Genomic DNA, 25,126 nt, shown 5'->3' on the forward strand with positions numbered 1-25,126 from the left:
AGTATACACTTGGTATATTTTTTCCATATACCCCTATTATTAACACTATATACTAGTATTGTATTTCTGCTATAGTTCATGAGAGAGCACTTTCATATTTGTGCTGTTAACCACAGTCCATCTTCTATAATATGGTTCATTGTGTTGTGCAGTCCTGTGCCTTGTATATTGTATCCAAAGTGTAAACTCAGTGGCTCTCACTTTTATCACAGAGTTCTGCAGTCATTGATTGCCCCAGTAAATCTTTGAATGTTTTCCTTAGTCCAAAAGAAAAAACCCCACACCCCCCAATTTATTAACCCTTAGCGTTGGTATAGTAACTTCTTTGACATTGATACAAAAAATTACCATATTGCTATAACTATAGGCCATAAGTTACATTAATTGTATTTTTCCCATGTAATAGTGATGTACATTTGTTCTAGTTCATAGAAGAACATTCTTGTATTTCTTTTTTAACTACAATCCTCATCCACTTCTGGGTGCACTATGTTATTCAGTTCCTGGGTTATTCTCTAGCTTTCTTTCAATTGACATTTACATCCCTACACTACCCCTCTCAGCCACAATCCCATTTATAAACCAGCCGTGTTGGTTATACTCACTATAATATGTTACTCTAATGGGCATGTTTTTGATCAGAGATTTTTTTAATACATGTATATGTGTGTGCTAATTTTGTGTGAAAGAATCAAGAAAGGCTTGTTTTAAGAAGACCTTTTATGTCTTATAAGTGGGATTTGTAGCCTTCTTAAGTAAATTAATAAATGAAAAATCAGTTAAACTTTTATAGCTTATTTGGCATAAGTGTCGTTTTTCAATATATAGTACAGAATGTGTGCTGGTGAACCATGTGCGATATTTTTTAAATCAGAACCTTGCAGAAGATCTGAGAGCTTGAGTGGCTAAAATGGCTTAGGATATAAAGTGCTAAAAAAAATTTTTTTTCTTTTCAATAAAATGAAATCCTGTCGCCTCTGTTGTGTGGTTCTTATGTAATATATCTAGTAAAAGATGTGGTATTTTTCTTTTTTTCTGTCTTCTGCTAACCCTGAGAAGTTAATTGTTTAAGGAAAACACTGCAAGCTCAATGGATCATGTCAAATATTTGGTTTGGTAGGATTAATATTTTACTGTAGAGAGACAGTGGGAGCACTGTCCTAGTTTTAGGGATGATTATGTAAACTAATGAGCCCCATCCATTAAAAAACTTAGTGAAAGAAAAAGCTATTTATCATGTGGATTGCATCGACTATACTTAGAGGACACTAAAATAGGTATTAAATACTTAAAATGGGGTTACATTTAATTAAAGTTGCTCTTTTTGTGATGCTTGCTTAATAATTATGACACTGCAAATGTTTCCTATGTAAAAAAAAAAGCAGCTAAGTGGTTTGTTATTCTGTGCCTTGTTTCCCTCTGGCTTAAAATTGACTTTTCATTTCAGTTTACCATCCTCAGAATTATTTCCATTACAACAAGTCTAAAGAATTAATTGACGGGGAAGTTGTAATTGCATATCTTGGCCACTAGAGGGAAGCGACTCTAGTATTTGTTCTGGGGAAAGAGGAGGCGCTTCTTCCAGCTGATCCTGGGCCTCCTTGTTGTCCCTTAGCGGGAAAGGTTATCCTTAGTATTGAGATCACCCTGATCCACTTCTAGAGAATTCCCAGGAAGGAAAATGAAGAATTAAGGATATCAGTCTCATACCTTATGTATGGGTATATCTGCCTGACATTTGAGGTCCATCCAAATTCCTTCAAGTCTGCTCAAATGGGTAGAAGAGCTTTGCTGGGAAAATTGAGTGATTCTCCCAGGGTTATTTCATCCATTAAGTGTAAAATAACAGTAATATGACTAATACTTAGAGAATACCCGGCACTCTTCTAAGCATTTTAAAAATACTAACATCTTAGCCACAATCTAATGAGGTAAGTATTCTTACTCTTATTTTATAGAGTAGGAAACCAAGGCACATAAAGGTTAAATACCTTACTTAAGATCACAGCACTAGTAAATACTGAAGCTGTTATTACAAATGCAGGCAGTGACTCCAGGTTCTGTGTCCCCAACTACAATGTGATACTGCCTCTCCATGCACACCCAGTTTGCCAAGCATGACGAGACTGTCATGAAATTATGAAAATGTTTGCTTGTGCAAAGGGAAAAGATAGTTTGACTCTAAAACACAAAAATAAAACTGCAAAATCAAAAATTATACCATATTTTATTGACATTAGGGGAAATAAGATACTTGTCTAGAAACATTACATTGTATCAATTTCATTAATTTCTAGATATAACATTCACAAAAAGATTGTATTTGAAAACAACTTCTGCTTTAGATCTTTGCCCTTTGTCAGGATTCCCAAGTGTCCATGATGACTACTGAGAAATGAAGCAAAAATATAAAATACTTACAAAATCGTTTAGAGTTGGAAAAGTTGGGGCAGTGGGTATATTTTAATATGTTTGACAGTTTGTCAGGTGGGGCTTCCAAAAGAGTTTCTAGGATCTGAAGTTTTTTTTAAGTAGGCATGGATTCTGCCTCTTCTCTCAGATGCTGCAGAAGCACCTTTATTTACACAGTACCTACCTGCCTTCTTTCTCCTTGTTCATAATCTGGTTTAGAGTCTTTATTTTTCTTTCAGGAATCCAGTTATTCTCATCAAGGTTTCAAAAATAATGACAGTGTTATTGTTTGGGGAGAGCTTCTTGTCTTCAGAGAGGTTTTTCCCAGTAACTGATCCTTGAAGTTCTCAAAATTTCAGTGAAGTATGTGACAGCCCAGAATTATTCAAGCAAATTGGACAGAGTCTGTGGTATTTGGGAGTGGAGGCAAGACAGTAATGCAGGCATGTGGGTTTGATCAGTACCTATATGGGCAAACAGTACAGCCCTGTGAAGATTCTACTTATATGATAAAGTGTTATTTGTTTTCTTTACACTGACATTTTGAAACTACCTCCCTTAAGAAAAGAAATATACTTTCAGAAAAACTTTTTAAGGGTATTCCCAATAGACTGCAATTAAAAGCATAATCACGCTAGGCAAACATTTTTTCAGCCAAGGAAAAAGGAAAATTTTTTTCTAGAATAAGTAAAATAAGGTAGAAAATTTTGAAATTTACTTAAAATATTAATGCATTTTTAGGCCATCTATCTTAAGTCTCTATGTATTTAATGATATTTTTAGTCCATATATCATCTGCATTAAACTTTTTATTCAATCTACAGTCAATTGAAGAATAGAAGCCATATAACTATAACCATTCTGTATTACCTTGTATTACCATGTTGATGATAAATTTACCCGTTCAAGTTTCTCTATAATGTATTTTTTAAGTTACTTAATTGGACTTTAAACTTTTAGGTCTGAATCTATTTTAGAGTTTCCTGGAATCTGACAGGTAGATTAGATGTGCATTCATTGGGGAAACAGATATTATTGTTTTATTTACTGGCCTATTTCTAGGAGAATAGCATGTTATGATTTGAGTTATTACCTCCTGAAATGCTGGTTTCTTGGATGGAAAAAAGCAAGACTCAGAATTGTTTTGAAGAAAGCTGCTTAAAACATAATGGCTCTGAAATAGGACCCTAAATTGCTACTTCACTAAAAGAAGCAATTATGCCCTAATCTACTCTGAGGTAGCGAGTGGGATGTGAGAAGGGCGAGAAGGGATGTTACAGAGATTCCAGGCATGCAACATTCTTCTGATACTTTATGTTTTAAAAACTGGCTGTCTGGGTTGCATGCTCGGGTCTGTTCATCTGTTCATTGTTTCCCATTTGTTTTTTCTTTTTTTTTTTGTTTCCCATTTGTTTTTTCATTTGCTTCCCCTGGTGCATGGCACTTAAAAAAAATTCAGTAATGTATGGCATGATCTAAATTCATGAGATGCTGCAAAGACTTCTTTGCCCCTTCACCTCTAAAATTTTCCTTTTTTGCATACTTAGCTGTTAACCAGTCAGTTCAACTCATTCGCCACATGTTGACCAATGGGCATTAGACCCATACACAACTTCCATTTCCTGTCTGATATTTTTTAAAGCACATACTAAAATATCCTTTGCTATTTGAGGAACTGGGCCACACCACTTTAGAAAAGTTATGTACAACCTTTGCTCCTCAGTAAAGCCAAAAGTAACAAAACCTCAGGTTTTAGGTACACCGTAGATGCCTGGCAGCCCACTGAAGTATATTTGATCCTATGTCTAGGGCCAAATCACAGGATGGATCTTTGTGAACAATGAATTCTACAATAATGACACTAGTCACCAAGGGTAAATTGAAGAAATTATTATTTTGAAGAGTAGAGAAAAGCATTGGACAGTATCAGAAGCCACGTAAAGATGTTCAGTGATAACTTTTAGCCCTTGGAGATTTATAGGTTAGCATTTCTGAGCAGTGGTATTCCATCTGTGAGCCCCCACCAAAGAGACCCCCTGGCCCTCCTATTTTTGTATCAGGTATTATCATTTGAGTGGCTTCAGGAAAGATGAGTTGGCAGCAAGGCAAAATGATATAATCTTGGAGCAAGTTATTAAAGACAAGGAAATAACTGTTAAAATATGTAACATAAAATATATATATGTTTTAATATATGCTCTATTAAAACCACAAAAGCAGAAAGAGAAGAACAAAACAAGTCTCTTTGATGAACTGTTTTCAGTCTTCTCTGTTGCCTACCAATCCTTTTCTATATATATACATGAGTTTATATCATCGTGATCATACCATAGTTTGCCTTTTATGTTCTGGGTTTTTTTTTCATGTAGCATGTTACCATGTTGTTATATAATCTTCATGTTGTTCATTTTTGGTGGCTCCATCATTAGTAAAGAAGACATCTGCCCTTAACACGTATGTGGAAAATAAGAGACAATAGTGTCTAAGATTGATCATCTTTTCCATACACCTTCACTTCAGTTTTTCTCTAGTGAAGCGGGGAGGGTGATAGAGCAATGGCCACCAGTCTTTGGGGTGCCTCTTAGCCGATTCTAAACTGCATACTCCTGCAGTTGTGGGGTGGGCTGTCCCCCTCACACACTGTTTCTTTCTGGAATTTTCAATCCCCTTTGAAATGTAAACACAGCTGGATGGTCACATTTTCAACATTATCAACTGAAATATTCTTTGTTAAAACATTAGAGGGGATTGATTTATTGTGGCTTAAGAGCAAGAACATGATATAGGAATGAGTATTTGCCAGAGAAGAAGAGGTGCTAAGAGAGGAGTCAGAAGCAGCTGATTGTCAAATGTCACTCAGATCTGGTATTGCCTTCTCAAATATTTCCTAATCATTTATAGACAAAGCTAGCTATGGCTTTCTCTGTGCTGCTGCAACCAGAACTGATTCCTAAATCTTTTCAGTTTAGCTTCTAGGATATTTTAGTGAAAATGTTATTTTTATTCTTGCTACAGAGATACGGGTAACTATACACTTGGCAAACGGTGGGGAAATGTTAACAGAGTATTGGCAAACATATTTCTTGGTCCCAAAGCAGCACTTTGACTATGTTATTTATTCAAATTATACCCTTATGTGTTAGTCAGCCAAAGGGGTGCTGAGGCAAAGTACCAGAACTCTGTTGGCTTTTATAAAGGGTATTTATTTGGGGTAGAAGCTTACAGTCACAAGGCCCAAAAGAGTCCAACTCAAGGTACCATTAAGAGGTACTTTCTCGCCCAAAGTTATTCGACATGTGTTGAAGCAAGATGGTGGGTGATGTTTGCGTATCCTCCTTCCTTTTAGGCTCTGTGGTCCCAGCTTCTTCTGATCTTAGCTATAGGTTGGCACAAGGATCATTTCTCTCCCCAGGCTAGTTTCTTTCAGGGCTCAGCTGCTCTGGTCTCTTCACAAGGTCAGCTGTAGACTTATCAGGCTCATCTCTCTTCCCAGGGCTGTGTCCACGGAGTACTCTCTCTTCGTGCATATCTGCTTCTGTGTGTATACTTCCATGTGAAAGTCTGTTTTATCAGCCCAAGGGGGCTGGGATTCAACTCTGAGTCACACTCTAATGCTATTGTTGAATCAAAGCTCTCATCTTAATTTAATCAGACATCTCAGCTGAATCTAATACAATCAAAGGGTGTCATACCCAGAGAAACAGACCAGTTCACAAATATAATCAGTATCTCTTCTGTAATTCATAAATAATATCAAACTGTCACACCTTAGAAAGTGCAGAATAATGCATATTTGTTTATATATGCATAGAATATCTCTGAAAGCATTAATAAGAAGTTGTCATCCGTTTGCTTCCAAGGAGGCTGTGTTAAAGCTCCCCAGTGCCACCGCTGGGTTCGGTGGTACTCCCAGCTTAGACTTATTATAGTGAAAGGATATAAGCCAAAATCAGCAAAGGGAAAAGGTACAAGTCCAGAGGAAACTGGTACAAGCTTCCAAGATTTTTCTTCCAGTACAGTCACAAAGGATATGCTTAACTCCTCCAGCGTCAAATGTGACCAGACCATATGAAGTGTCGCCTACCAGGAAAGCTCACTGAAAACTCAGAGACCAAGGTTTTCACTGAGGACTTGCCATGTAGGGAGACTGCCTAGCACTACCCAAGTTTTAGACTCCCAGAGGAAGGCAGATGTTCAGCATAAACCACAGTTTGTACAGTTTAGGCACAGTAAACCACCTCTATCGGTTAGGACCTAGTGGGAACCCTCCTGAAATCCAAGTTCCCAGATGCCAGCCATAGGCCAACCTTGCAAGCAGGTTTTCAAGGGATTCTCAGGTCTGCTATGTCAGCTCTTTTCTGCACAGAGGGCAGTTAGGAGGCTGAGAACTAGAGCTGTAAAGGAGACTCACTTTTTCACCCCGTATCATTCTTCACTTTTTGGAATTTTTGGGCTGTGCATATATTGCTTGTGTAAAATATATATTAAATCATTAAAAATGCTTAGTTTCCACCGTTCTTTGCACTAGTCTTCACTATATGCTACCCAGTCACCCAAGCATGTTCTTTTCTACTTCGCAGGATCATGTCCATCTCTTCTTTAAGTGTGACACATGTGTAGTTCTCCCTGCATGTTGACAGTTGATAACCACCTCTGCTTGTTCATCTTCCTGTCACTTCCTAAATGGGATGGAAGCCTTTGCTTCTGAGTTAACACTTCTGAGCTAGAGCCCTGGCCTCTGAGGGGGTAGCCAGAGGATTGCAAACTTTGAGTACTACTGATGCCCTCTCCTTTCACATTTCTTCAGTAATGTGGGTAGTATGTGGTGACCATGTCCCAGCAGGATTGAGTTTCTGACCTTGGGAAAAGATTGCCTGCCTGAGTTCCTGTTTTTAGACATCTTCATGGGGCGGGGGGGCGGGGGTGGCGAGAACACACAAAGAAGCACTTCACTTGACAAAAAGCAACATGTTTTTGCGTGTGTGTATAAATGCTGGAGAAATGGAGAAATGGCATTTTTTAAAGCTAACCCTAGAAAATGATGTTTGCATCCCTTCATTCTTAGGAGCTTCTACTGTGTACCTTGAGGCATACACAGATGAACAGAAACTGTCTTTGTTTCTATTGGAGAAACCTGGAGAACTTAAGACCTTTTGAGGAATTAGACCTGTAAACAATAATCATGCTACAATGGAATGATGGCTGTAACAGAGGCATGTGTATGCATAAAAATTCTTACGACTGCAAGAGAAAGTCAGGCAAACTTTGCTGGAGAGTTGATCTTACAGCTCACAATTGAAAGATGAGCACAAATTTTCCAGGCAGAGGAGGTAGAAATTCTAGTACAGGGAACAGGATGTGCAAAGGCAATAAGGTGTGGCAGAGCTTACGGTGTCTGGGGAGCTTAGAATAATTCAGTATTTCTGACAATTACTTATTTTACTATTACTGGAGCATAAACCATGAGGGGACGAGTGTCAGGGGATGAGGTGGGAGAGATAACAAGGGACTGCATCATAAAGTATTCCATTTAAAGAGGTTTTGATTTTCCTGCTCAGTGCTTCTCAGACGCTAATGTGCGTAAAATTCACCTGGGCGCTTTGGTCAAATGCAGATTCCTAGGCATCACCGCCAGAAATCCTGAGTCAGTAGATGTGGAGAAGAGCCCAAAATCTGCATGTCTAACATCACTCCAGCGGATTCAATGATGGGATGAGAAAACACACTTGGAAAAATATTGCCGTAGAGCAATAGGGAGCCATTGAATAATGTTTGGGGTCACACAATAGAGCTGGGCAACATTGGAAGAATGGTTCGGAGTGGGGAACACCAAGAGGCAGAAGGGGGAGTGCACTACTCCACACAAAAGATAACAAAGGCTACAACCAAAGGGTGAGGAGAAAACTTTTACCCAATTACTTTTTCTCCCATGTTCCAATTTTCCAAACTAGTGTATTTTCTACCACTTTTGAATGGGATTCGCTCTATTATCGTCACTTTCCTATTTCTTCTGTGTATGTGCCATTGGCCAGGCTTTTTTTCTTTTATGCTTTGTGTTTTGGCATTCTTTATAATTCCGTATGTACTTTATTAGAGGCTCTACTAGAGATGGTGCTTATAGAACACCGATAAACATTCATCCATTTGTCAATATATTGGCTGACTTGACTGGCTGGTGTTATAACTCTTGTTAATAGGAATAACATTTTCGGTAGTATTTTGATCACTGTGAACTTTAATATAATTGTCTTCTCCAATATATGTGATAATAGATTGGTTCAAGGAATATTTCTATGGTGGGTATCAGAAATTTTGTCTTTATCTTTAAGGTCCTCACAGCCTAGCTAACTAAAGACAGTAAAATTGGAATTATCTAGACAAATGAAAAATAACAAGTGGGGGGGGGGCGGTGGTAATCCCAAATTATAGCTAACGTAATTCTTTGAAATTAAGAATGTCATGTTTTACTGCATACGTATCTGCCTAATATTAAAATGAGTTTGCTTACCAAGAGTACATGATTTTTCTGAGCAATGAAGGAATAAAGCACAATGGAGGGAAGCAGGTCTGGAATTCAAAACTGCTCTTATTAAATGCACAGCCTGGCCCGTCTGCAAATATAATGCATATTTTCAACCCAAAACAAAACACCGACTGGATTTATAACCTAGTCAGTTTTTCAAATACCCATTGCCCACTTGCCATAGACATGTAAGGATTTATGTCAAGGAAACAAGATATTTTTCATTTTTATATTATAAGATTCTTGGGAATAGGAAAGACTTCCTTTTGAAAGCCATTTTAGTATTTATTTCCAAGGCTTGTAGAACTTTTCCATATTTATTTTATTTTGTTTGTCAAAAAAATCCGTCATTTTATGAAAACGTCAGCAAAATTGGGTATTATTCTTAAGTTTGTAGACTCGTCCAAGTTTTTTAAAATTCTCAGAAATTTGTACTTTAAGGTCATGACAGCAAGACTCTCCATCAAACATGTGTCTTCTGGAAGTTAAAAAAGTTCTAATAAAAATAATATAGACTCATAAAAAACATGAAAAGTATAAAGAAAAATAAAATCAACCATAATCCCATACTCAAAGATGTCCACTAAAAATACTTTGTGTTTATAGCCATCTTTTTTTATTCAAATACATTTTATTCAAATACATTCAAATAGAATTGTCATACATCTGCCCCATTTTGTTTCTGACTTTTTTCTAAATTGTTTCTGAGGATTTTCCCACTTAATACATATTATTTGAAAACATCATTGTATTAATTTCCTATGCCTACTGTGACAAATTATTACAACCTTGGTCACTATTAATAAAATCACCGTACATTTATTTTCTTAGAGTTTTGGGAGCCAGAAGTCCGAAATCAGTTTCATTGGAGTAAAATCAATGGGTCTTAGGGCTAAGCACCCTCTGGAGACTATGGGGAGAATCCATTTCCCTGCTTTTTGCGGCTTCTTAAGCTGCATTCCTTCCCTCCCTTGACTATGGCCACTTCCTCATCTTCAGCACAGCAGCTTACTTTACTACCACATTGCCGCCTTCTTCTGTGTCAAATCTCCCTCTGCCTACCTCTCATGAAGACAATTGAAGCTACATTAGGGCCCATCAGGATAATTCCAAATAATCTTCCCCTTGCTCCACTCCCCAACCCAACCCCCAGTCTCAAGATCCTTAATTTAATGACATCTCCAAAGTTCCTTTTTCCATTTAAGGCATCATAGTCACAAGTTCAAATGATTAGGACCTGGATATATTTGGAGACTATTAATCAGCTTACCACAATGGTCTTTAATTGTTTTCTGAAACTTCATTCTATGGCTGTTTTAGAATTTACTCATCATTACCTTTGTCTTCCCACCCAATATTACGCTATTATAAGGAATTCTGAGATAAGTTTCCATATGCACAAATATTTGTGTACATATTTGATTATATTCTTTGTATAAATTCCAGGATGTGGAATCATTGTTCATATATGTATGTGTATTTGTATATATATATACATGTGCATATATATATACATAATATGCATGTATATGTATACACACAAACAACTATACATGTGTGTATGTGTGCATGTGTGTATTTTCTTTTCATTTTCTAAATTGCTTCCTAGAAAGTTGGTTAGAGTATTTATCTCCCCATACCCTCACTAATATTATCTCATTTTAATATTTGCCAGTTTGATAGGTAAAAATGATATCTGATTAATATTTTATTGCTGTTCTATGAAAACTAGTCAGAATGGACAATTTTCATACCTGACATTATATTTATTTTCCTATGAATTAACATTTATTTTAAAAATTTTTGTTGGTATAAAATGATATAACTTAAGTGACAGAAATACTGATGATTGCTTGAGAATTATTATGCTAAAAATATTGTATGTCCTCACTAATATATTGTCCTCTGTTCTGTGGAATAATTTGTATCAACTTTAGGGGTACAATAAAATTCTGACTGTTACAGAAGTACATGGTTTCCACTTAAATCTATATATTCTTCCTAGGTGGTACTTTGATGGAAGCTCTTACTTTTCCTCTTAATGGGATAATTTTCCTTAGCCTTAGATGCCTGACCTGGAAAAGTATTTAAGAACAGAAGAACTGATAAATTAACCTTAATCTTATATTACAGAAAGGTCTTCATGTCAGCTACTAAAGGGCTAAATATAACCACCCTGACCCACTTAAACCAAATTGACACTTCTTATAATTGCACTGTAATTCATGCTCAAGAGTTGTATGAGAAATGATGTACTTTACACCCAGGCTTCTGGATCAAAAAATACAATGTCCTTGACATTAACTCCAGATTGAGAGTCTAGTGTAATAATTAGTAACTGGGGTTCACTGGAACCACCAAAAAGCTGGAGCACTTCATGCACAGGTAGCTATATACATATATGCATATGCATGTGTGCATACACACAAAGAACTATTTATGCATGGTCTCTGTTTTCTGGGATTTTTGAAATCTGAGAAAATAGTGATACTACCCAATCTATATGGATAATGGAATGGACTCATGAAACTCAAATAGGGAAAAAAACAAAAAGACTTTTTAAAACGTACATGGGGCCAGTCCTCAAAACTCAAGATTCTAGCCCTAACTTGACTGTCTTTCCAACCATGAGCAAATCTATTCTCCCTCCCTTCTTTCTCCCTCTCTTCCAGCTCCTCTTCTTGCTCCCTCCTCTTAACACTCATCCTAATTGTGGTATGGAGGGTTTAAAGATGAATGAGAAACAGTCCCTGCCCTCCAGGAGCCCATACTCTGCATACAAATGGATTTTGATTTTGATACAGAATGAGGACTGTTTCAAGCAAGAGTTCTCCAGAGCAGAACCCAGTAGAGGGATACCTGACCCAGTGGGTTTGGGGGCTTACAGGAAGTAGTAACTAAATTCAATCTTAAAGCAAGACAGGAGTTAGCCTTCCTAGGTGTCAGGTGAGGGCATTTATCCTCAAGTGTTGTTCTCAGCTCCATAATTGGGGTTGGTAGTACTTTTAGAGGCCAGTGCTTCATGTGGCTTGTGGATGGATCTTCTAGATGGCTCTTTTAGGAAAGAGGGACATCCTCATCTCTGAATCTCTCCTGGTAGTCCTACAGAGTGACTGCTCCAGCCTTGTAATGATGGCACATCCTTTCTGGCAGCCTGTCTAGCTCCTTTCCCAGGGGGTGGAGCTCTGTTTTACTAGACTGTGGGGTTTCTGCCAGTATCTTCCCTGGGTTAAAAGTCAGAGGATGGAGTGCTATGTTAGTATGCTAACAAGTAGTGCTCTGAAACCATCCCAGCCCCGTGGGCTAGACTGCAATGGTGCATTTTCTCGTCTTAGATATCAGACGTATCAAGGAATCACTAATTTTGGGGGAAAGCACTTCATTTTCCCTATCTACCTGTTTACTCTTCTTAGAGTTATTGGTTATTTGCTACCTTCTCTGAGCCTACAGTTCTCCTGGATCCAGTAATTGCAAGAGGATAATGTTGCATTCTCCCGTTCTGGCAAGTCTTAAGCCTGTCCTTTTTCCTCTCAGGCTTTAATCTTTCTCCCCACTCTTTCAGATCATATAATTCCAGCTCAACCTATCAGGAAAGTTTCTCTTGTATATTTTGCCTTATCAATCTAAATCTCTTTAACCTTGTGATGCTGGAAGAGCTTTCTAGGCTGTGACCTCATTGAGAAAACTCTCTTCATATTTCTAACCCAGTTCCTAAACTTTGTTTCCTGGGATATGCATGGTGATTGCACAGGGCGCTCATTCATGAAGGCAGTTTGTGACTCACACTCAAGCTCCAAACCCTCAAGAGAGCATTTAGAAGTGGAACTAAAGTGGAGCTGCAGGTGTGTTTAGCTCTAGGGAAGCAGTAACTTTTAGGTGCTCTGAAGATGGGGTGGGGAAAAGAAGTAAAAGTTAGTCTCCAGCAGAATCCCCAGCGAGGGTCAGGTGGAATATTTCTGGGAGTTAAATGTCAACCTTGCTTTGCTGAGTGCCTTCTCTTTGGACACGGCCTCCCGGCCAGTATCCTGCATAGGAAGTTGAGAGATTTCCAGGCCTCATACCCCAGAGCTCAGTCTCCCACAGTATCTGGAGTTTAAGGCAAGTGTCAGGAGACATTATCTTCAACACTTGTTCTGCTGGGGTGGGAAAAACCCAACTCAATGGGCGTGGGGCAGAGGTGAGAAGTAGACAGGAGAATTTGAGTCAGTAAAAAAAAGGGAGGTGGATAATGGAGGATATGATCTTTTCTTAAGCACTCATTTCTTCTCGACTAGTATTACAATAGCATGACAGACTTTTTTTTTAATCTTATTTTCCTTTCTCATAAAAACAATGGCCGATAATGTGATCCTGACGAAATGAATGAGCATTCTATATCATACAGCTTGTCTGTTGTTGTGTAGGCAGAGTTGTAGGGCAATAGGGGGAAATTTCTTTCTGAATATCTGTACATTGACCTAGGCAAGTTATAGTTTTGAGAATTTCCAATAATCTCAATTCCCTTTTAGTTCTGCAGCCAGGGTTTTACCACAGTTAACAGCTAAACTATATTCTAGTTTCTTCTGCCCATGTAATTATATCATCTGTAAGAAAATGTCAGTAGTTCTAAGGATTTTAATTCTTGTATTTACTGTCTGCATGGACTTCTGAATCACAGGTTCCCAAATCAAGTCAAACTGGTTAGAAGACCAGTCGTAAAAGTGCCACACCTATTCTTATCTTAAACGTCGTGGGACTGTATCAACCACTTTCACTATATTAACTAATTCATTTCTGGCTCTTCATGCATTAGCCTTTTTACTTTTTTTTTTTTTTTTTTTTCAGTTTGGATACAACTCAAGTTCTTCCAAGCCTTTTAAGTGTAAAAAAAAAATTTTAAATATATGTGGTTAAAAATACTTATATCTTTTCTCATCCTCTTGAGAATTTACCTGGTGCTTTCCTCAAAATGCACAGAGTTGAGATAGTAATGACATAGGCTGCTTACAGTCTAGGACATGCATTATCCTCAAGAAAAGAACTTAACACTTCATGTCATCCATTTTGTTGCTTTCATCTTTATGGGTGATGCCCAAATCTGTGGACTTTTCTAGAAGGACCCTAAGGCATATTAGAGTGGAGAAGTACAGAAGTCACCAGAACTTGAGTCCATGCAGAGCTCAAGTCCTTCCCACTGTATCTCCTTCATGTGCCCATGTAACCTCTGCTCAAACACTCCTGTAGGAAGTCCTCCCCTTTTGTTTCAGCCTTTTTCATCTCTGGATCCAAATCCTTTTCCTCATAGTAGTTCTTCTGATGCTGAAGGATAGCCATCACTTATTCCCTATTATATAATTATCCCTCTTAAGCTCAGCTACCTAAACATCAGTATAAAAAGTTATTCCCTGGGCTTACCTTTGGGGGTTGAAGAAGTGTATTCATAGGGAATTTCCCTTGAGTTTCATTGTGACGTTTCTTAGAGCCTCGTTGAGACTTGAGGAATGTTAGTACTAATGTCCTTCCAGTTAGAGTATTTAGATAAAAATGAGTCAATAAGAGATAGTCTTTAGAATTAAAAAAAAAAAATCCTCATGGGCTTTTAATCAGTTCAGAATTCTTTGGGAAAAGTGATTGACCTGTTGATGCTGAAAATTGCAGACTATCATAAGAGAAATAATAGATGCTTGGGAATATATGGGTTTATATGCCCATATAAACCATAAGCCATCAGGTTCTAGAAATACAGATATCAGTAAAACATGACTTTACCCTTGGAGAACTCACAGGCCAAAGGGAAGACAGCAGTGAACAGTGTGAATTGTATAATACAGTGTGTGTAGCACCTTTGTAGAAGCATGTTCAAGGAACCATGAGAGTTGAGGGCATGGGGTGAGGTGCCCTCTGTAGGGTGCCCTCTCCTCCAGCCTTCCATCTCTCCGGATGGGATTGTTTTCATTTCTGTACATTGCCAACATTTATGTGCAATGTGTATTGTACACTGCATTAAGGGTTATATGTACATCATTTCATGTAATCCTTTTAGATGTTGGTCCTATTTTTGACCCATTTTGCAATTGAGGATAATGGACAGAGATTATGAGACTTGCTTAAGGTCACAGAAAGTGTTGAATCCAGAATTCAAATCATAGATTTTTGCTTTTAACAACTGCTCTATGCCAATTTTCTTAGAAGGAGGCTGTATCTAGCACAGTGGTTCCCAAGTGGGAGTGAATTTACCATATGAGGAACATTTGGCAATGTCTAGAGACATTTTTGATCATCTCAAATGGCATTTGGTGGTAGAGTGTTTAGAGGCCTGGGATACTGTAAACATTCTCCAAATGCACAAAAATGCCACAAAGCCCATCCTGTTACAAAGAATTATCTAGCCTAAAATGTCAGTAATGCTGAGGTTGAGAAACTCTGCCCTAGAGCATGAGGACTTATCTTGGTGTCAGCCCTTAAAAACAAAACTTTTTTTTTTTAGTACTTAAGACGATATGACTTAGTATGGCACAAAAAATACTGAACCCAACTTCTAGCTAGTCAGCGAAGTATATTTTGTCACTCACGTGCTTTAAGCCTCAGTTTCTTAAACGTGACATTGAGAAATTATTACCTTCTTTGCCTACCTGTCTGGGCTGCAAGGATATGAGGAGGCCTTCTGAGAATGTGAGGAAAAAAACAAAAAAGTCCTGTCCAAGAATTATCATCAGCAACTCTGGATGTAAAAATATTTCTGTGGGTCACAAAAATTAGGTTAAAGACAACATACTGCAGACTCCTGTTTGCCGTTTACCCCTCCTGTCTTCTCTTTACCCTCATATTTCTATAAGCCAGTTTGCTCCTGGTGTTTATTGGATGGACTAAGCCATGTTTTACGGGTTATTTTAGCTTTAAAATGCTTTAAAAATTTGCTATCTCTTGCCATATTCCACCAGATTTAATTTTTGTCATATATAATGACACAAGTTTTACACAAGTATTTGTGCGTCTTTACAAGTTATTGGTATACCATGCCTTTCGTCAAAATATATGGCCGGAACATTAATTTATTCCGCCTTCATTTCTTTCTCTCAAACTCTAACATTCTTGAAAGGAGACTCTAGCAGTTGTTCAATAAATGCCAGATAGGTAGTATCTTTACATGTAGTGGGGTCACCATTACCTAGATATGTTGTTGCAGTACATGAAACCAGATGGATATGCAGTGTAGTAATTTTTCCAATGGCTGTAAACTCATAAATTTAGTTTACTGAGGGTTTAGGTGAGTGTGGCATCCCATTTGTGTGGTTTTCCTATACAACCAACTGCGACTGGGTAAAGGGTAATTACTGGCTTGCGTCAGCATGTTTTAATTGTAATCCATTCTGAAATGAATCACAAGTCAGCCTTCAGGTGTGTGCAGCACACACTTCAACTTGTTCCTGAGCAGAAGCTGGAGTTTATTTATTTATTTTGGGGGAAGGATCCATTTAGGGCTCTGGAAAGGGGAAGTAGAGGAGGCGGAAGATGCTTGGGTACAGCTGGCTCCTTCTCCGGGCACCGCGCGGCAGGCACACAGGTTGCTTCCTGCTGTTTCCCATAAGGCCCCGCTGCTCCGGCGGGCAAGGAACGGGGAAGCGCTGGCTGTGCGCGGGGCTCCCTGCTAGGACCGGGTCTCTACCTCTTCATCTGGATGCTGGGAGGTTGGACAAAGGTGTCAGGTTCAAGGCCTCCAATAGGCCGATTTTCTAAAAGTGCTTTTAAGTTTTCTTTTTTAGGAGGGGAGGGGAAGAGGAGTTGTTGTTGTTTTCTATTTAAAGTATTCCCATTGTATATAGATAGCAAAAGGAAACTGAACACTGGGCACGTTCGGATGCGAATGGTTTTGCTGATAAGCAACAGCCTCCCGGAACCAAAGACCTAAAATAGTAGTTTTCCCCCACCCCCTCGCAGGAGCTGCAAATGGTATCTGCCAAACAGATGACAAAGTACCTTGAACTGAATCACACACAGACAGCTTTTTGAGCAGCACGCACGGCCAAACTCTCGTAATTACTGTTTGTAGCTGGTAAGGCTGACTAGGAGAGGGCAAACCCAAGAGGAAATACGTTTCCCGAATCTTAGAGAAGTGGATGTATATTAAGTAAAGGTCAGGACGGGTGCTCTTCGGACAGGCTTGAAGTTCTTGAGATCACAGTTCACATCCCTTTTCCTCTGGAGGGAGTGAGTAGATAATTGTAGATCATTGGGATCTTTTTGGGGGGGGGGTTCTTTTTCTTTTTTTTTCTCCACCCCCTCCGACCCCCCCCCCCCATCCTGTTTTGGTCTTAGGGCCTTGAACCTGCAGTGAATTGAAGAGAGAAATGGATATGTCTGACCCCAATTTTTGGACTGTCCTCTCAAACTTTACTTTGCCTCATTTGAGGAGTGGGAACCGGCTTCGGCGAACACAAAGGTAAAAACGCGGGCGAGCCTGGAGAGGGAACGCTTTTGCTTCCGAGGTGCTCGGCCGGCCGGGCTGCCCAGGGAGCCTTTCAGCAGCTGAGGTTTTGGTTATTAGGTGACAGTTGGAAAAGTTGATACCCTGCTGGGGGCCGGGAGAGGGGGCGCGGCACTGTTTCAGGTATTTCGTTGTTCTTTCGGGCTTCCTGGGTAAATGCTGAGGAATGTGCTTCTGAGTATTATTCTCCTTTTGAGATATGGGTAACAAATGAGAGTTTGTCGTGAGTGGTGGAGAGAGAAAAAGGGAAGGGGGGAGGAGATACTTTAAGGTTGTCCCTTTGATCTGGTCATGTTTATCCATGTCATTACCCAAACATCACAGCTTCTGGTTCTCTTGGTAGAACCTTACAAATGTTCCCCTGTTCCTCTTACGCTTTTGTCCCTTATAGGATGCAGAGGTATGATAGAAAGACTGCCCAAGTTAGCCTATTTCATGTTGTCGGCATAAAGAGACAGGTCTGCCTAACTTTGCCATTTTGTTTTCTGTGGGTTTGCTGACATTTATTATTAATAGGGGGTAGGTCTATTCATTTTGTAACATGTATTTTACAAAATAAGAGGAAAAGAACTTTAAAGTCAAGATGACGCTCATGCGATAAGTGAAGGGTAGTTCACAGTTAGTTGCTGACACTTGGGCTGAGGGCATATGATTTGAAAGGAGGTGTTTCTCCTTTTTCCACATTCACATCTCACAGAAAAAGGTGGTGTCATGATGGTTTTAGAGGGACACACCTTCCGAGTTGTGTAAATACAGATTTTTTTTGTTTTCTTCAAAACTTGCCTTACAAATACATACGCACATGCATGAGAGCAACAGAGGAATTAAGAAAACAGGATGTAAGCCATCAGATTTGAAACTTCATATTCTCTAGGCAGTGGTTCTCTCTGTTTTGTCATACCTGTATCTTTTTGTAGCATAGATAATAGATATGTGTTGTTTTGGATAATTTAGTAGTTTTTCCTTTTGACATTCCCCATGGTATTTCTGACACTTCAAAAATATCCTGGAATACTTATCTATATATGGATTGTGTTTATATATGGTATGTTTGTGTACGTATGACAAGCCATGCTTACCTTTTAATGCAACTTCAGTAGTGTTGGTACCACTATCCATGCTACATTCTAATGCTGCACCTTTCAAATAATGTGACTGCTTCTCTCATACCGCCTCATGATATGTACAGAGACACTTTTTTAGTATTAGTCATTTTTATTAGGGCTATTTTTGTAGGGGTCATGCACAAGCCCCCAAAGCAATGAATAAATTTGAACATGTTCTCTTTAAGAACAGGGCCACTAGTCCTCATGATGGTGAATCCTGTAACTTTTTACCTATTCAGTTGGGCAGGGCCTTTAAATATTTGAGGGTTGTGGTTCTGGTTGTCATACACCCTCTGCTCTTATCTGCTGCCAGTTCTTGAAGAGATGAGTCTGCTCTGGCACCACACCTGTGTGTTTGAACTTAGCAAGCAGTTGGAGCCTTTCTTCTCTCTACGTACCTGTGGATAACTGGTAGATGACTGGGAGTAAAGTGCATGAAGAATTCCCAGCTTGCTTTATCACTTGCTTTAGGCCTTTATCCATCCAGCCCAGGACATGCCAACTCAGACAGCACACACTGGCAGAGATCCTAAGTACTAAAGTAACCTGGGTTCTTCCCAGCAGAATAGGAGGGTGTGGAAGGCCCATTTCCACTCCCAGATCGTGGACCCATACCTGTCAGTCTGGAGAAACAGAAAGGAAGGTCGATTTTCTTCCCTCCCTTCTAAGCACAGAGCTTGTCACAGCCTGTTACTGGGGAGTTCCAGGATTTGTTACTGGGGAGTTCCAGGATTCACAGAATTTGGAAATATGCATCCAAGATCATTTCTATATCCATCTAGTCATTTTCTCAAAGGGCTGGCACTTTGAGCAACAAAATATTTATTGCTATGTAGATTCAGAAAGAGGAAGGGCAGGTGTCCTCTCCAGGGCAGTCTGTGTGGCTGTTGCGTTCTATTATTCAATGATCAATTCTGGCTCTGTGTCCTTCCCTAAGGGCGTGCAGCATGTGCTTAGATTCTGACTCTTCCCCTTCCTTAACTGCTCTAAGTCCTGTCTCTTCCAAGTCACACACATCACCCTCTTTCCTTACCTGGTTGACCACGTACCCTAAATCTCCGTTTTTAAAAAGACCTCTCCATTCCTAAGTTGCCCTCTCCTTTTTGCCAGCCTTGATGAGGCTGCTCCCGACTCCAGGTGAAGACACCACGCCCTCACCTTCAGTCAGACCTGCCTTAGCCCTTTGACTGCCTATGCTGCTTTTCTGCACACTCACTGACTTTGTCTGACGGATTATTTGTTTTGCATCTCTTATCCCAGCTGCTTGTTCTGATTAACTTTGTAATCCAGGGGGCTTCCTCCTAACCTTTTCTTTAACATCAGCTTCTTAATTCTATCATACCATAAAATCCAGCATTGAGCCTGTGAATGTTCTTCTTAGGCCTCATAGGGATAGGGGTTTGTACCACATAAACAAAAGAAAGAGAGGTTGAATGCTTTCACACCCTTCACTTTTAAGCCTTTATTATGGTAGAAATTGTCATCATGGAAACCTATCGATTTCCTGTATCACATCTGCCTTGCCAGTTTGGCCTGGCACCTGATTTGTTGGTTTATTCTGTCATAGGAAAGCTTGTAAGGTTTCTCTTCCAACTCAGCCCTACCTGGGCCTGTAAACTCGTGAGTTTTGGGAAAATGAACCTACAGACTTACTCTTGGGCCTATTATCTTCAGATTACATGAAATTAATGAACAAAAGCCTGATTGTTCCCTGTCCCTCATCCCAAAGTTGAAAATTGTGCCTTTCCTTCTTTTTCATTCTTGACTATGGTAGACATTGGGTTGTTCAGATGCACTCTTACTTTGGTCTGTTTTGCTGTAAAGCACACACATTCCACTGAAAATCATTCATCTTTTTATGATGGATTTTGCCTTTCCTCCTCCCTCATTTCCTTAAGGCAGTCTCAGTACAGCTATTCACCTGCTGCTTCGAGGGACAGAACTCTAGAGTGCATGGACAGAATGTTTTGAACCAAAGGTTTGTTTCTGTTTTTAATTTTTTTTTTAAAGATTTATTTTTATTTCTCACCTCTTCCCCATTGCAGTTGTCTGTTCTCTGTGTCCACTCGCTGTGTGTTCTTCTGTGTCCTCTTGTATTCTTGTCAGTGGCACCCAGAGTCTGTGTCTCGTTTTGTTGCATTGTCTTGCTGTGTCAGCTCTCCGCGTGTGCGGCACCCTTCCTGGGTAGGCTGCACTTTTTAAGCGCAGGGCGGCTCTCCTTACGGGGTGCACTCCTTGCACGTGGGGCTCCCCTACACGAGGGACACCCCTGTGTGACACGGCACTCCTTGTGCGTATCAGCACTGTGCATGGGCCAGCTAATCACACGGGTCAGGAGGCCCTGGGTTTGAACCTTGGACCTCCCTTGTGGTAGGCAGACGCCCTATCCATCGGGCCAGATCCACTTCCCTGATCAAAAGGTTTTGTTGTTGCTGTTTTAAACTGAAGTCTTAATTGTATGCTTTATAACTTTAAATTTCGTAGTTCTTTAGCAACTTTAAATTTCATAGGTCTGTGACTATTCCATTAACTTGAGCATCTCCCACAACTTAGAGTAGAAGTTATTTTTTCTGCATTTATGTGTTTTCATCTGTGTTTATAACATCTTTTCTTTTCCCATTGGATTAAAAACTTTTTTTTAGAAAAGATAGGGCTTTTTCACTTCTGTCTTCTTTCTGTTGCAGTGTAAGTAAAGGGCTAGAATTGATTTCTAAATGTTACTGAAGTGAGTGATCTAGAGATCTAGAGTGATCTAGAGAAACTAGAAGATGCTTGATGTTAATATTGATCTTAATATTCAGCAATATCCCCGTTTTCATTTGGCTTTAATGATAATCTTTAAACCTCAAAGACACCTAAATGAATAACAATTTTCCATGCATTTGGGCAGTTTGTGGCTCAGTTAATCACTTTGCTCAAGTTCCCTAATTTGCCTCCATTCAGGGATCTTTAACTGCTGTAGTTGTGAGAATGTATTGAATTTTTATGAGCGCTGCATTCTTTTTCCTTTTGTTCTGCTCATTAATATACATCTTAAAAGAGTATGGAAAATAGACTTTTCTCCTGTCTTGTCATTGTGGGTGTTATTGAACTTCTCTACTTGTCCTCACCTCCATTACGTCCTGAAGCTCTGTTAAATCCATGTCTATTGAACATCTATTTTATTGCAGGGTACTGTGAGCCAAAGACAAAAACCATAGGTATACCTTCAATGAGTTCACAGTCCTGGAGGGGCAAAACATGTAATAAATCATTGCAAACTAGCACAATTAAAGAAGTATGTACAAGATACATCCAAGGGAGGAGTGGTCAATAGATAAGGAAGACATTGGTCCCTGGGAGCTAGGAGAGGCACTCCGGAGAGGAGGCAGCACCTGAGGGAGGTTTTGTAGGGTAGGATGGCATTTATCGAGTAGAAGGACAGGTCTTTGCATGGGAAGAAGAAATGTTGTGCACAAAAGTAGGGAGGCTTTGGAAATACGGAGTTCATGGATGCATAGCTTAGAATTACTGGAGCATAAAGAACCAGAAGCATAAAATTTGAAGAGGCAATATAGCGTAGTGGTCGAGAGGTTTGGTCTAAAGCCAGTTTACCTCATCTGAAAGCAAAAATGTTGACTCTTTGATACTGGGTAAGTTAAATTTCACTGGACTTTAGTTGCCCATCTATGAGATGAGTTTGATGAAATTACTTACCATATGAAGTAGTTGTGGAAATTAAAATGTCCTTATTTGTGTAAAATGTTAATTCAGTGATTGGCACATAAAAACTCTTAATGAATCTTAGGTCTTGCCATTGCTTCTATCATTACAACAAGGGGATGAGTAACCTGCAGGGAAGCTTGGGAGGAGAGTAAAGGCACCATTTGCTATTAGAGGGAGGTTGGCCCTTATCCTGTGGGTGTGAGACATTGCATGTCCAGTGGCACTGGGGAGTTTAGGTCTTGGAGGGGGTGGAGTTGGGCTACAGAGAGACCTAGAAACCAATAATAAGTAATTGCAGTAGCCTATCTGAAAGTTTATGCAATAAAGAATGTGGTGAGATTATACCTAAGGATCTGAAGCTGATAGAAGCTGGCAAGTCATTGGATCAGCAGGAGGAAGAAAGAGTCCACAATGGCCCTGGGGTTTTTGACTTGGGGGACCAGTTAGATGAAGGGAGGAACCACGTGTAAATATCACACCTGGGGAAGGAAGCCCCAAGACCCTGTACTTGTCTTTGCCCCTTTTACAGCCTCTAACCTCAGTTAAATTCATATTTATTGAACACCTGTTGTGTTCATTCCTTCAATTCAGCAAATAGCCACATCATGTACCTGGTGCTGGGCTCGGGATGCACTGGTGAACAAGACCACACAGAGTGCTTGGGCCTCCCAAATAAACCACCTTCTAAATAAGCCATCTGCCACATTGTGGTCAGTGTTCTGAAAGCTGTAAGCAAGAGCCGAGAAGCGAGAGTAACAGAGCCAGAGAAGCTCTTTCGAAGAGACACTGTTTAAGCGGAAGCCTAACGGTTGAGAAAGAGCCATCCCTGAGAAGAATTTGGGGACATACGTAGGAAACAGCAAAGGCACTGAGGCAGGAGAGAATGTGTCTCCTAGGCAAGCAGTAGCACATGAGGTCCAGGTCACCCGGGGAGGGCTGGGCCAGAAACATTAGGCCTGGGAGTCATCATTAAAACCACTAGAGGAATACATCAGGTTCGTCTGCGAGAGAGCTAAAGTTGCCACCATGTAAGAATTGGGCAGAGATCCAGGTAGGACAGGGAAGAAAGCTAGGAGCAGAGTCCCAGGAGAGCCCTGTGGGAGAGATCCCAGGAGGGGAGCGGTCAACACTGCCATTCCAGAGGTGAAATGAAGCTGCCTCTGGCAGCTGGGAAGTCATCCATGACGTCAGCACGAGCAGTCTCAGCAGAGAGATGGGGGGCGGGGGCAGCCTGGAAACTGCAGCCAAGTGAAGAATTGGAGACCATGGGTGGTAACTGCTCTCTGTAGGGAGCTAAATACAGCAGCCACACATCATTGCGCCCTAGCCTGTGCACTTTCATGGTTGGCCTGTGAGCCCTGGGCCCTGAATCATATCCCCTTACTCACTCTTGCTCACTTTATTGTCTGTTTGCCTCATCGCCCAAATTGGCAATGACAGTTTCCTTTTCACCTTCTCCCTGGAAGCTTAAGCTCTTTCCACAGCCTTACAAGTATCTCCTTTCTAACGTTTTTCCCAGTTGGAGTTTCTGTTTCTTGAACTTTGGCTCTGAGTGACTCTAGCTCTGGCCCACTGCCACTTTCTCTCCTCCTGAGCCCCTGTCACTCACCCTTTTCCCTCCAGCCTATTCCAGAAGTAGCTGAAACCCAGCCCTACATGTCTGCTCCTCCTCTCATGATCTCTACGCCTGACCTGCAGGCTGTGCTCCTCCCTGAGTCTCTGCCCATTTTCTCCCACCCCTGGCTTTGTCCAGGCCTGTTTTGTAACTGCTGTCTTTCATCCTTTTCCTTCCGTCATGCTCCAACCTCTGTTTTCTGCAGCTGGGACAGGTCTGCTATCCCTCAGGGCTTGCCCTTCAGTCCTTCTCTCATCTCCAGCTATCTCCTAACATTTTAATACTCCTCAAAGCCATCCAGCAAGCCCCGGCTGCCCTAACACATGAATCTCCCTGCCCTCAACCTAGCAAAGATGTCCTAGAGAAGAGGAGAAGGCAGAGACTCCAAGCCAGGAGCTTTCAGCAGGTCTTCAACAGCTGGTGGATATTTCTCCATGATTTCTGTTGAGAGCCTGGCGGCCTCACACCATAGCAGCAGGTTTCCACAACTCTTTGTGCATCATGTACCCTGTTAAAGCACACCCGATACAAAGGATGGAAGCAGGAATAGGCACATTTTGAAAATGTTGCTTTTAGCCTCTAGTGCAAAGCCTACAATAGGGAGAGTACAGATCGTGTGTTTTGCACTCTGAATATGTAAGCCTGAGAAAGAGAGATGTGTAAGTGCAAAAATTAGATTTTAAAAACAAGTGCATTAAAAATAAACTATTAAAATCTGGAATACATGTTCCATGGGGAGGCATGTACTGTTCACTGCTGTTGTTGGGCAACACCATGTGGGGTTGTATGTATGTATGTTTGTGGTTTAACTTCCCTGGTACAGAGAGAGGGTGGGTAGTATGTTGGTATTGATAAGTTGACAGTGAGAAGGAGAACATGGTGTGCTTTTGTGGCTTTGCAAGCTCCTTTTACACACGTATCCAGTTATCAGAAGCCTAAGTAAATGTCTTTAAAAATAGGGGAATCCTATGTAAGCTTAGAGGTAGAGACCATCTTCCCTGTGAGCTAATACCTGGCAGGTGTTGGGGTTGTGATATCGTTTGTGTGGGGATTGCCTATAGAGAAGAAACCTTGGAGAATAGGGTTTGTTCTGAGTAATTTAAGAGATGCCTCCCTTTTGAAATGTAAATTGGCTGGTCCGTTGGGAAGATTAAGACTAGAGACACTGAACCCCCACTCACCCACCCATACACACCCATCTCTAATGTGAGTGAGCATGTACAGAGCACTTTTAATCTGAGCTGTCTCAATGCTTGTAACCTACTCATTTGGCAGTGACATCATGGTAACTGAGTAATCTC

At 40.2% G+C, this 25,126-nt stretch overlaps 1 protein-coding gene across 9 annotated transcripts in view; it reads left to right on the forward strand.

The window, feature by feature from the left end:
* The window catches only part of MAST4 (microtubule associated serine/threonine kinase family member 4), a 632,991-nt gene that overhangs the window by 454,650 nt on the left and 153,215 nt on the right, over positions 1 to 25,126 (forward strand). For 2 of the 9 annotated variants that reach the window (XM_004465587.4, XM_004465588.4), the window contains exon 1: positions 16,413 to 17,354. The exons of the other annotated variants lie outside the window; for them this stretch is intronic. In XM_004465587.4, coding sequence (XP_004465644.2) covers positions 17,263 to 17,354 — 92 coding nt within the window. In that variant the 5' untranslated portion in view covers positions 16,413 to 17,262. Of the gene's footprint in view, positions 1 to 16,412; positions 17,355 to 25,126 lie in introns of those variants that run through there. 9 annotated transcript variants of the gene reach the window in all.

This window comes from Dasypus novemcinctus, chromosome 2 (assembly GCF_030445035.2).
Source record: "Dasypus novemcinctus isolate mDasNov1 chromosome 2, mDasNov1.1.hap2, whole genome shotgun sequence".
NCBI lineage: Eukaryota > Metazoa > Chordata > Mammalia > Cingulata > Dasypodidae > Dasypus > Dasypus novemcinctus.